Below are 11,815 nucleotides of genomic sequence, written 5' to 3'. Positions count from 1 at the left end.
TAGCTTTTGTCCGATCGGATTGGCTGTGCTGCGCTGTGCAGTGCCTCAAACGAGCGGTAGCCAAAGGACGGGCGCTCTTTCGGCGCAGCCAGGCATCGGCCGGCCGCCGAGGGCAGCGATGCTACAGCAGGGCGCCGCTGGCTTCTGTTAAGAGTGAATGTAAATGAACAAAGGTTTGGGAATAACCGTTTTTGTGATTTCATTGATCTCTGAATATATATATACAGGGAGAACTGGGAGGACGCGTCCCTTCACCAAAGGACGCAACCGTACACTGGAGAGTTGCGTCCGTACACGGAGGGACGCATCCCTACACCAACGGACACACCCGTTGGGTTTACAAGGTTAACTGCTAATCAGTTATTGGTCTAATCTAATGGCTAGGATTAGCCCTAACCTATGGATGAGATTATCTCTAATCTTCTGATTTCTAACACTCCCCCTTAATCGAATCTTCTTGAGATCAATGTAGTTATAAGTTTGGATTCCTCTAAAAATCCTGTGGGAAAAATATGAGGAATATGTATATTTGTGTGATTTAAACAAATCACTATATCTTTGGTATCCCATTTAAAAACCCCTGTGGGGAAAAGTATCGGAGATACGACATATAGATAACTCCCCCAAAAAAACCTTTTCAGGAAAAATATGAAGAGTATTATGTAATGATACGTCGCTAAAACTCCTTTAAAAACCCAGTGGAAAAACTAGGAGAAAATATGACGACATATTATTGGTATTACCTCTAGAATAACTTCACATGGAAAACCTTTTCAGGGAAAACCATGGATAAGTTGTGAGGGCAATATGTGTCTTTGATATTTCCTACAAAAACCCCGGTGGGGAAAATAGAAAATATGACACATGCTTATATTAATATTACCTCGTTAAAAACTTCAACAAGAAACCTTATAAGTAAAACTTGTTAAAGAAAAGAGTATAATATAATGCAGGTATAGGTTAGCATCTAGGATATGCCTCCCCCTGACCCTTGCAAATCTCAAAGACACATGGAATCCTCTGACGCTTCGTTTGAGCATCATCCTTGGGAGCAGCCATACTTCTCCCCTTATTCTTTGGAAGCGGGAGGAGTTGAATATTTTTGTTTGGTACCTCTACTCTTTCGGGTGCATTCCGTGCAGGATAAGAGGACTTTGTGACACCCTTATAATCAGTAAATGCTTTTGGCAGTTTATTTGCAATATGTTGCAAATTTATGATTTTCTAAACTTGTTGTTCAGTTTATTGAGTACGTGGATCTGAGGAGGAAATGCCTTGGGCATCCCAATTGATTTCCTGGCATTCATTTTGGTACTTATAATCTCCCCCTAATGCCGAGAAATGGTCCTCATTGAATATGCAATCAGCATACCGGGCCGTAAATAGGTCCCCTGTGAGGGGCTCAAGGAATTTAGTAATCGACGGTGATTGATACCCCACATAGATTCCCAATTTCCTGTGTGGGCCCATAGCGGTACGCTTAGATAGTGAGATCGGTACATACACTGTACAACCGAATTTTCGCAGATGGGAAATATTTGGTATATTCCCACGTACTAATTGCATAGGAGAGACAACGTGATATGCAGTTGGTCGCAATTGAATTAAGTCTGCAGCGTGTAAGACTGCATGACCCCAACATGAAGTTGGAAGGTTGCAATTTTGTAATAAGGGTCTTGCAATGAGTTTAATTCTCTTAATAAGAGATTCTGCTAAACCATTTTGTGTATGGACATATGGGACAGAGTGCTGAACTTGAATTCCTAAAGCCATACAATAATCGTTGAAAGCCTTTGAGAAAAATTCAGCGGCATTGTCCATTCGAATTGATTGTATTTGATGTTCAGGATTTTGTGCTCTAAGTCTAATAACTTGAGTAATGATCTTTGCAAAAGCATGGTTACGTGTGGATAAAAGACACACATGAGACCATCTAGTAGATGCATCTATTAGAACCATGAAGTACCTGAAAGGTCCAGAAGTAGGTTGTATGGGGCCACATATGTCGCCTTGAATATGTTCAAGGAATTTGAGTGGCTCATTTTGAATTTTAACGTATGAAGGACGTAAAATTAATTTCCCTGTAGCACATGAAGTGCACATAAAATCTGATGATTTGGGAAATTTAGTAGTATTTAACTCATGACCATTTGAATTGCTGATAATTTTTCTCATCATCCCTACACCGGGATGACCAAGGCGGTCATGCCAAGTTTTGAATGTGTCAACATTCTGAAAAATTACCTTGTATGCAACATGTGGTACGGGTTTAATGTATGTGTAGTACAATCCGGACGGAAAAGAAGGAATTTGTTCAACAATTTGTTTGCCATATCCGTTATCTTTAGTAATGAGGAGGAATTCCTCATTATTGTCATCACCGGTTTCAATATGAAAACCATTTTGACGGATATCTCTATAACTTAGTAGCGTACGCTTTGAATCGGGATACAAAAGTGCATCCTCAATTGTAATATGGGTACCCATAGGGAGTACGATAGTGGCACGACCAGTGCCAACTATCGTTGCATCGCGTCCAGCGATTGTCAAAACTTTCCCTATTTCTTTGTAAGAGTTTGGAAATATTTTATTTCCCTAAGTATAGAATTTGTGGTTCCACTATCCACAAGGCATAATTCCTCGTCCATCGGATTGACTCCCGTAGAATATCTATATATAAATGAAGAATTTAATATGAAATCCTTTGATGATATATAGAATACACACCTTTATTGAATATCAAATGTATACAATACATTTATTTTATATCCAACCTATGAAAGTGATGACCTTATTTATTTACAACACTTTAAGATATAAATTGTGCTAAATATTACAAATACTAGTAAATAGGACCTCAAGACTTTGGAATCTTTTGGAGATTGGGAGCCTATTCGAGGTCTCCAAATATGTCGTTGGAAGCGTATCCCACGATCATATTCTCTGTAGCAAGATCCTCGCCTCCTGGTATGGGGTTGCTGCTTGGTTCCTCGGGAACTTGTTGCGAACAACTAGCTTCTTCCCTGGTGGTGTCAGGTCGATAGTTGAAGTGGGCTTCATACTTCTGTCCTTGAGTAGCACGTCCACGACCCACGGACTTTAAGTAAAGATCAACAAGATGACTCGGGGTACGATATTTCTTTGTAATATGGCTGTAACAACCACACTTTTGGCAGACAGGTTTGTCACTCCTGTGTTTGGAGATGTTCTTACCCTTGTTGGAAACACGATTCTGGAATTTCTTGTTGCTTCTGCGGTTTTTCTTACCTTTCTTGGAATTTTCTTGATGATGGTTCTTAGAAGATCCATTGTTAGATTTGGGTTTATTCTTAGAATAAGCATGTAGTTCAGGCAATGGAGCTGACCCAACAAGGCGTTGCTGATTATTCCAAACCATAAGTTCGGAATGTTTTTCGGCCTCAAGTAATGTATGTATAAGATCAGAATAAACCTGAAAATTCCTTTCACGGTACTCTTGTTGAAGAATCCTTTCAGAGGGAAGCATAGTGGATAGAGTTTTTTCTATCTTATCCGCATCTGAAGGTTCTTTCTCACAGAATTGCAACTTTGAGCAAATCCGATGAACAACATGATTATAATCACTTACAGTTTTAAAGTCCTATAAGCGAAGTTGGGTCCACTCATAATTTGCCGCAGGCAATAAGAGTGCCTTTTGTTGTTCATAGCGTTGCTTAAGAGACTTCCATAGATTTCGTGGATTTTCTTCCAATAAATATTCAGCCTTAAGATCAGGATGAATATGGCTCCTAATGATATATAGTGCCGTGTATACATGTTGATCATCAAGTGGTGCAGCACCCTCTTGGAGTGGTAACACTGCTTGATAAAGTATTCGGGATGCAAGACTAACTTTTATGTCCACAGCCCATGTTGGATAGTTGTGACCGTCTAGAGCTAGTAATTCAAACTCTTTGACAGCCATTGATCCTACACGAGTCAAACCATCGAAACATTTTAAGTTATTAAAATGTTGTGGTGTGTTGTAAGTTTGGGATGCAAAATAGAAACAAGATATTAATGGTGTAAAATCTCACATGCATAATAAGAAAATGGAGGTAGTCACCATAAAGGTGTAGACCTCAAAATGGACATAGTCTGTTGTTAACAGTAGATGCCAAATTGTTTATGCGAATTGTATAAACACGTCTAAAGGTAGTCATCAGAGAGTGATGTAGACCTTAGCTAATTTGCAAACGAATTGGGTACGCACTTTGAGGATAATCACTAAGTGTTTACTTAGTGTAGATCCCACAGTAGCAATTATAGTGCTACCTTGTGTATGGCCAATAGGAATGCAAATTAATTGTAGTCATTTTTTTGAGAAAAATGTAGACCAAATGTTCTAAGTGTTAATGTTGGGTACGCACTTTGAGGATTGGCACTAAGTATTTACTTAGTGTAAATCCTGCAGTAGTAATTGTGGTGCTACCTTGTGGAGTGGCCAACAAAACGATTATAGAAAATGCGTGTTATACAATTGATTAATGAGAAAAATACACATAACTTGTTGCATCCATTATTTAAGCGCGTAGTGCTTTGAAATTGGAAAAGCATAAAATTAAGGGTCTTAATTAAAATGATCAATTGCAAAATAAATAAATTAATAAATAAATATGCAAGATCATGGTCGCTAGGGATATTATCTATTGGATTTGTCATACATACTGGGACAAATACTTTGAATAATATCACAAATGGATATTTTACAATGATAAATTATCATAGGTACAAATACATTTAAAGTTAGCGACTAAACATAAGAGTAATATTTTACAGCACATAATTACTGTAGACTAACAGAGTCTTATGCGAATTATTGCTGAAATTAAATCAACTAAATAATAAAGATAATAGGCCAGCCAGCCATAGGGATTGGAAAATGAATCCACGTTCATTAGCTTGGCCCATCAAGCGTGCACAGGACGAACAGCAGGAAGGGAGGTCCGAGCGTAGGCCATTGGGCCATCTTCACGGCCTATTAGAGGCATCTCTGGCAGGCAGCAGGGTTGCAACCCTACTCCACGCCACTGGACACCAGGAAACAGCCGCCGCCACTTGACCACCCCGCCGCCGCTCACCACTGTGCTGCCGCTGCGCTCGCGTGATTTAGTTGGAGGAGGACTCCCCCTCGTCGGGAGAGTAGAAGCCGTTGTTGTAGGCTCCCATGTTCAACACCTCCGCGCTTGGGAGGTTGAGGACCGCCGGGTTCCAGGATCCCTTGTGGATGCGGGGGCGCCGGTCCACCGCTGCCACTCTGCGGCCAAGGAGGCGCCGGAGTGTCGGAGGGGTGGTCGCGGTGCCTTCCTCTAGGAGGGCCTGCGCCATCATTCGAGCAGCAGCCGCCACGCGTGTACCAGGTGGAGGCGCTAAGGGGCCGATGCCTGGGGCGGCCACCATCTCGGCGTCCTCAGTCTTCACCGGCTGAGGAAAGGGCAGCGTCGCTGCCGGCGGATGAGCCGAGGGACCGGCCCTGTCGAGGAAGAAGTACGGGGAGATACCCGTCCTTGCCGCAGTGTTGAATGGGTCGCGGATGCCAAGGCCGGGCACCACATCATCCTCTTCTTCTTCCTTCACGGCGTAAAGTGCCGGAGCGGCCGGGGTGGCAAGGAGCCATGGATCGAGCGTGTGCGGGATCAGCGTGAACTCCTTGCAGAAGTCACACCAGAAGCGCGGTGGTGGCGGAGGCAGTGCCGGCGACATTGGCTCCATGGGGACGGCAACCACTTCATCAACGGGCGGCGCCGGTGCTTCAAAAATTGGGGGCGCCGGGGCTTCGACCGCTTGTGGCGCAACATTGCTTGGGCCAGCACCGTCCACGCCTCGGCGAGGAGACGGGGGCTGGCTCTGCAGACGCAGTGCGAGCGGAGAAGCCTGGCGGCCGCGACGAATTGGGCTCCAGCGGCGTCCTCGACGAGCATCCTGCCGGAGATTGCGAACAGCAGAAGCAAAGATGCGGCCACATCCACTTTCATTTACGGCGCTGCGGCGAACACGAGGCCCAAGGCGCTCGAAGATGCTGCCGCGCTGTCCATGGTGACGGATGGGGCGATGGCGCATTCCTCCGACGCGGCGAAGTGCGAAGAACAGTTGACGAACAATATGCGAAGGCAGGTTGATGTTGATTCGCGTCATGGTTCTTACCGTGGGGTTCAGAGGCATGTGCCTTTGCGTTGTTGTTGCGTCTTGTTCAGAAGAGCAAAGTGTTGATAACGTGTTAAGAGTGAATGCAAATGAACAAACGTTTGGGAACAACCGTTTTTATGATTTCATTGATCTTTGAATATATATATACAGGGAGAACCGGGAGGACGCGTCCCTTCACCAAAGGACGCAACCGTACACTAGAGAGTTGCGTCCGTACACGGAAGGACGCATCCCTACACCAACGGACACACCCGTTGGGTTTACAAGGTTAACTGCTAATCAGTTATTGGTCTAATCTAATGGCTAGGATTAGCCCTAACCTATGGATGAGATTATCTCTAATCTTCTGATTTCTAACAGCTTCCAAGCAGCCGGCTGGAACCGTGTGTCGAGTTGCGGCCGACCCGCTTGACGTAACACGGCAGCAGCTGGCGCCTCGCGACCGCGTCGAGCCCGGCTGCTGCTGCTTCGCACCGCCAAGGTGGAAAGGCCGGAAGAGGCGACGCGGTTCGCTCGCGATCGAGTTGCGACCAGATCTGCCAAACATGCTCGACGTCATGGTAAAGTACACACATTTCGATGTACTCGTGATGTTGTAGCCTCTTAAGACGATCCATCCGCATGGCTCCAGCATTTAAGACAATACGATTTCAAGCTCTACAGTTCATGTGCTCAATACAATACCTACTCGTTTCGAGCAGACTAGACCCTTCAGAAATCATGAGTGAACTTTTCGAGGCCACATGCTTGGAACAAGCCTGGGAACCTATGAATGAGAACATGACATGGAACAGCCTACTACATTCAAAATAGTTCACATGGACATGCATGCAACAGCCAGAGGCAATGAAATAAATGTCTTCGATGAACATTTACCGAATAGCACCGACCCGAAGGAAGGTTTCCCAGCAAGCATAGGTGCATAGGCAAAGCATGTCCGACCATCTCACTATGGATGGCAATGATGGTAGGCGGACATCGACTACAATACGATCCTAGATGGATCGGGGATACACACAACCAGCGACAAACTGAAGGAAATAATAGCCCACGGACAATTTCTAGAGATGGCACGAGAATCGTCGCCGATTGAGCTGCGGTGGTGCTTTGTCAGCCCATCGCATACTTCTGTGTCCAGCTGCGTGCTGTCGACTCGTACTTCGGCCGGTCCGTCTTGTACATGTGGGCAATCTCAGGGACAAGAGGATCGTCCGGGTTGGGGTCAGTCAGCAGGGAGCAGATGGAGAGCAAGACCTAGAACATCCAACATAGCAACACTCTAATGAGCAACAGACCAGATCATCATAACATCTTAGTTTTGCTTGCTTCAGGAGTACAACACAACAATAGCACACCATCTTAATTACCAACAAAACCTAATTGCGCAACTGAATGAAAAATGCAATTCCATTTTCACATGGATGGATCCAGAAGAGATTAATATGTTGGCATACAGCCAACATAACAGGAAGGTCCTAGATGAATGGAACAAATGCTATAAAAAGGGGGCCTATGAAGTTCCTGCGATCATATCCAGCACACTACTAGAGGTGCCGTACTACAAGTATGGTTGACAGAAGTACAACGTGAGTCTCCATTCAAACAACATGAATTATCCAATGCAAGAAGATCCAAGCAAAGTAACATGCTAGTAAAATAGCAAACAGGATTCTGAAGTTATCCAAGTGGAAATAATTCATAGAAACATACATTGAAATGAGAAAGACCCTTATATTTCACAGATACATGGTTAAAGCATGTACAACATAAGAAATAGCAAAATATTTATCAACAAAATCAAATAAAAAAAGGCAAAACAACATCAGATTTCCAAGTGAATCTGATATAGAGGCCTTACATCAACAGTTAATCCACAATAGCAACCTCAAACAATGCAGATGGTGACAAAAGCAGCACAGGAACAGCAAGGGTCAGGAAGTGAATGTTCCAGGTTTCAAGAGGAATGGGTAGTTGGGCACATTTAGAACAATCTTGGATTATCAGAAATTTAGATCTACTCATTTTATAAACATCAAGAAAAAATGAAAAGAAAACAAGTATATGCACATATATAAAAAGAGATCAGTGATTCAGTGTTCAGGATGACCTTAGAAATTGTCAAAGCAGGGCTCCACTGCTCTTTAAGAATGTCAAGGCATATACTTCCATTGCTGTTGATATTTGGATGGAAGACTTTAGTCTTGAAAGACACCTAAAGTAAACAGGCCAACAAAGATTAATAAACGTGTACAAAGTTAAAACAATAAAATCTAAGTAAAGCAACCTTCAGATTGGGATTGTGCTCATGAAGAAGTTCAGCCGTCAAAGGAGAATGCCAAAAAAAGATTGTCCATAGGCATGTAGACAGGTATGTCAAACACACCATAATCCATGATATTCCTAACATAATGTTTCTCTTGAAATCCTTAGCATGAAAATATTTAATTCGAGACAAGATGAAAGGAATTTATGATTATAACTTCCTAAGGTGCACTAAATCACTAACACAGTTCTAAACTACAACTCTGAAAGGATATATTAACAGGGATACTTCATCCAGAAAAAGGTTAATGCATCACCAGCAAAAACTAAGAGATGATTTATGCCAGCAGACAAAATAACTTTGACCATATTATTAGTTGATCATCGATATAAAGTACTAACAGCAACGTGAAGCAATAGGAATAATGTTGAGTGGCGTCTCCCCCAGAATGATGACATTAGCAGGAGAAAAAGGAACAACACAGAGCTTTTTTGTTCACGAATTTTTACCCAGAAGAAACCTATACTTATTAAAGGTAACCACATTCAAACTATCCAAGACTACAAAGCTTGCAACAGTGCATAATGCACAATAACTGAAGTGAATAAAAAAAAAGAGAATCTGTACATAAGATGATCCTTCTGAGTTCAAACCTTTGGTGGTTTGAAGGGGTAGTCTGGCGGGAAATGAATGTTCACTAAGAATACACCACCAGCATAGGGACTGTCAGGCGGTCCCATAATTGTTGCTTGCCAATGAAACATGTCCTCACCAGCAGGACCTGAACATTGTACAGGTGAAAAAATTTGCGGTTCATGAGAAGTGATGGGAAGGCATTGGGAAAAACAAAGTGAGCATGCAAAGACTGGCAATATGGTACAGACAAGATGGAATGGCCTGTGCCCAGTGGGTTATGGAAATCAGTAAATGTCTGGAGATTTTAGTCCTCCACAGTTCCAATAATTACTTGTATTCGTACCTGCACTGCATGATGTGGGGGGGTCTTTCTGCAGGTCCTTCAGCTCCTTCAGGATACGTTTCGATGCCATGACAACCTCCTGTTTTTTTATACATATGCAAAAGGATAAGTATTGAACACATAGTAAAAAGATTGCAGTCAATCATATCTATTTTGTATTTGAAAGCAGAGATGCAAATAATGAACAACAGAGTTCAAATTATTTTAGTAAAATGTTGCAGAGAACTCAGCAAATATCAAACCCGTTAATTGAATTGGGTGACAGTTCTGGTGGCATTCCTGATATTGAACATTTGTGAACCCCATATAGCTGATTCAAACTTCAGTTTTTAGTTTTAGAAAAAAAATGCCACCTACTCTAGACAAACAAAAGGAGTCACCTTAACCCCATATACTTGGATGGTTGCCCAGCTAGCCCCCTAAGCAGGAACATTAGGTTTTCTGCATACTAGATTTCTAGATCATAAGGCAGCCAAAAGTGTCCACCATGAAGTCCAACCAACATTAGGCAGCAATCCAACGATGAAGTTTGGTTTGGCTCAATTATCACTCTTATTAATCCACTTAGCAACTTAACAACATATCATATTTAACAGCAACATAATTGATAGCTAGGTGATATTATGATCTAGCATGCAAATACTAGCAAGTTTAGCCAGCAGATAAGCTAATGTTTATTTCAAGAAGGCCATAATGCTTCAGGAGTCTGGATTAGTTTTCTGTCATGTCTCCAGCCCCACTGTCCAGCCCAATATATGAATTGTAACTCTTGCGAGACCCCTTGCAAATACTCTTACCCTTAAGATAAAACAAATATGATAAGCACTTCTAAACTCTAACATGCGTATCAATGTAAACTCCATGCTCCAGGACTCCAGGTCAAATATATGAGTTAAAACAGCCAACATCTACTTCCAGACAGAACGCCTAAAGCTGACAGTATAGTGACGAGGAATGATATAACCCACATTCCATGATGATGAGCCAACCTCTTACTAATTCCAAAATTATCAGCTACAAGCATTCTACCCTGTAAGTCAAGCTTACCATAATAACTAACCACGGAACAACATATCAGCCATGTTTCAGAAATGCACGGTCTGAAGTCTAAACGCCCACAGGGTCAAGCTAAGCTACCGGTAAAAACAAAACAAGCTGAGCCAACTTAAAAGTCGGCACGGAGGTGAAACCACTGTAAAACTGGTATCTAGGTGAAACCAGCACAGCACTTCAGGCATCTCAGAGATCGGCCCGAACCATCAGAGGAACACATCACAGCCTGCACGAGCGCAGGGATCCTACCTAAAATTCTTACAGAAAGCCGCCACACAGCAAACAGACGGCCAATTTCATACATCCAAAACAACAAAAAAGCCCCCCCCCCCCAAATCTCGCGCAACAGCCGTGAAATCCAGCCCACGAGCGCGTAAGATCGAGCAACCCATATCCCAACACCGATCGCCCAACGCCTCAAGCAGCCCCGCACCAAATCCGTCACGGACCGGCACCGCCCACCACGAAACCACAAACCTACCACACGCCAGACCGCCTCGGCGCGCTCCAAACCGGACCAAACCGCAGATCTACCGGAGCCAGCCGCAGCAACCAAAGCGAAGAGGAGGGGGAAAACACACAGAAAACTCGAGAAGAAAAAACGCGCGCGCCGACGGGACGGATCCGGATCGGGAGGGGCCGGAGCTCACCCGCGCCGATCTGACCAGAGCGGAGGCCGGAAAAAAAATTCGCCCGAAAAAATTGACGCGGAAAAGCAAAGGCTCCCACCTTTCGCAGGCAGCGAGACGAGAGGTTGGGGACGGCGAGAGAGGAGAGAGAGAGAGACGCCTTCTCTCTCTTGTTTTTTTCCTCTTGCCCCGCCCCGGGTCCCTCGCTTGTGGTGTGCGTGCGAGACGGGTTGCGGGTCCGAGCGGGCATTTATAGTCTGCCCGCCTGGCTTGCGGGGTGGGCAGAGAGGGGTGGAAGTGGAACGTTCGTCGTACGTTGCCATTTCCAGGTCTTCTTTATTTTTTTTCTCTCCTGATGATGATGATGATTAATGAGAGCAAATTTCACTGTCAGGACCAGAGATTATCAGAAGAGGAATCCGTGTGATCGAGTAAACAACTCGGTTTAGGTTTTCATTTACCCAGTAGAGTTAGATTCCAACAACCAAATATCTACCAGCTCCTTCCACTGATGCGTGATGAGTATAATTTATTGGTCAAAGTTACAAACATCTGTCGGCTAGAATCTCATTTGCAGGGATAGACAGACTGCTGTCTACCCGAAAACCATGAAAGATTTGCTGAATTTTTTTAAGAAAGATAACCGAATTTTTGGATGTTTAACTGCGCACTTCATAACTTCTGCAGTGCGCTGCATTTGTTACTCATTTTGTTGTTTCGCCTCTT

At 43.6% G+C, this 11,815-nt stretch overlaps 1 protein-coding gene across 2 annotated transcripts; it reads right to left on the bottom strand.

Annotated features, from left to right (window-relative positions):
- Positions 1-6,946: 6,946 nt before the first annotated feature.
- On the bottom strand, positions 6,947-11,339 carry LOC112884657 (ubiquitin-conjugating enzyme E2 11). 2 transcript variants are annotated; one of them, XM_025950117.1, is made up of 5 exons: positions 11,190-11,339; positions 9,408-9,486; positions 9,082-9,209; positions 8,273-8,377; positions 6,947-7,419 (listed from the first exon to the last, which is right to left on the bottom strand). In XM_025950117.1, the coding sequence occupies exons 1-5, from the start codon at positions 11,337-11,339 to the stop codon at positions 7,276-7,278; spliced, it is 606 nt and encodes a 201-aa protein (XP_025805902.1). In that variant the 3' UTR covers positions 6,947-7,275. The 2 variants fall into 2 exon arrangements, with proteins under 2 accessions (XP_025805902.1, XP_025805903.1); XM_025950118.1 differs by lacking the exon at positions 11,190-11,339 and adding an exon at positions 11,111-11,134.
- Between the last annotated feature and the right edge of the window lie 476 nt (positions 11,340-11,815).

Source organism: Panicum hallii, chromosome 3 (genome assembly GCF_002211085.1).
Source record: "Panicum hallii strain FIL2 chromosome 3, PHallii_v3.1, whole genome shotgun sequence".
Lineage (NCBI taxonomy): Eukaryota > Viridiplantae > Streptophyta > Magnoliopsida > Poales > Poaceae > Panicum > Panicum hallii.
The sequence above is the reverse complement of the archived record's forward strand: the minus strand, read 5'-3'. Positions and strand labels throughout refer to the sequence as shown.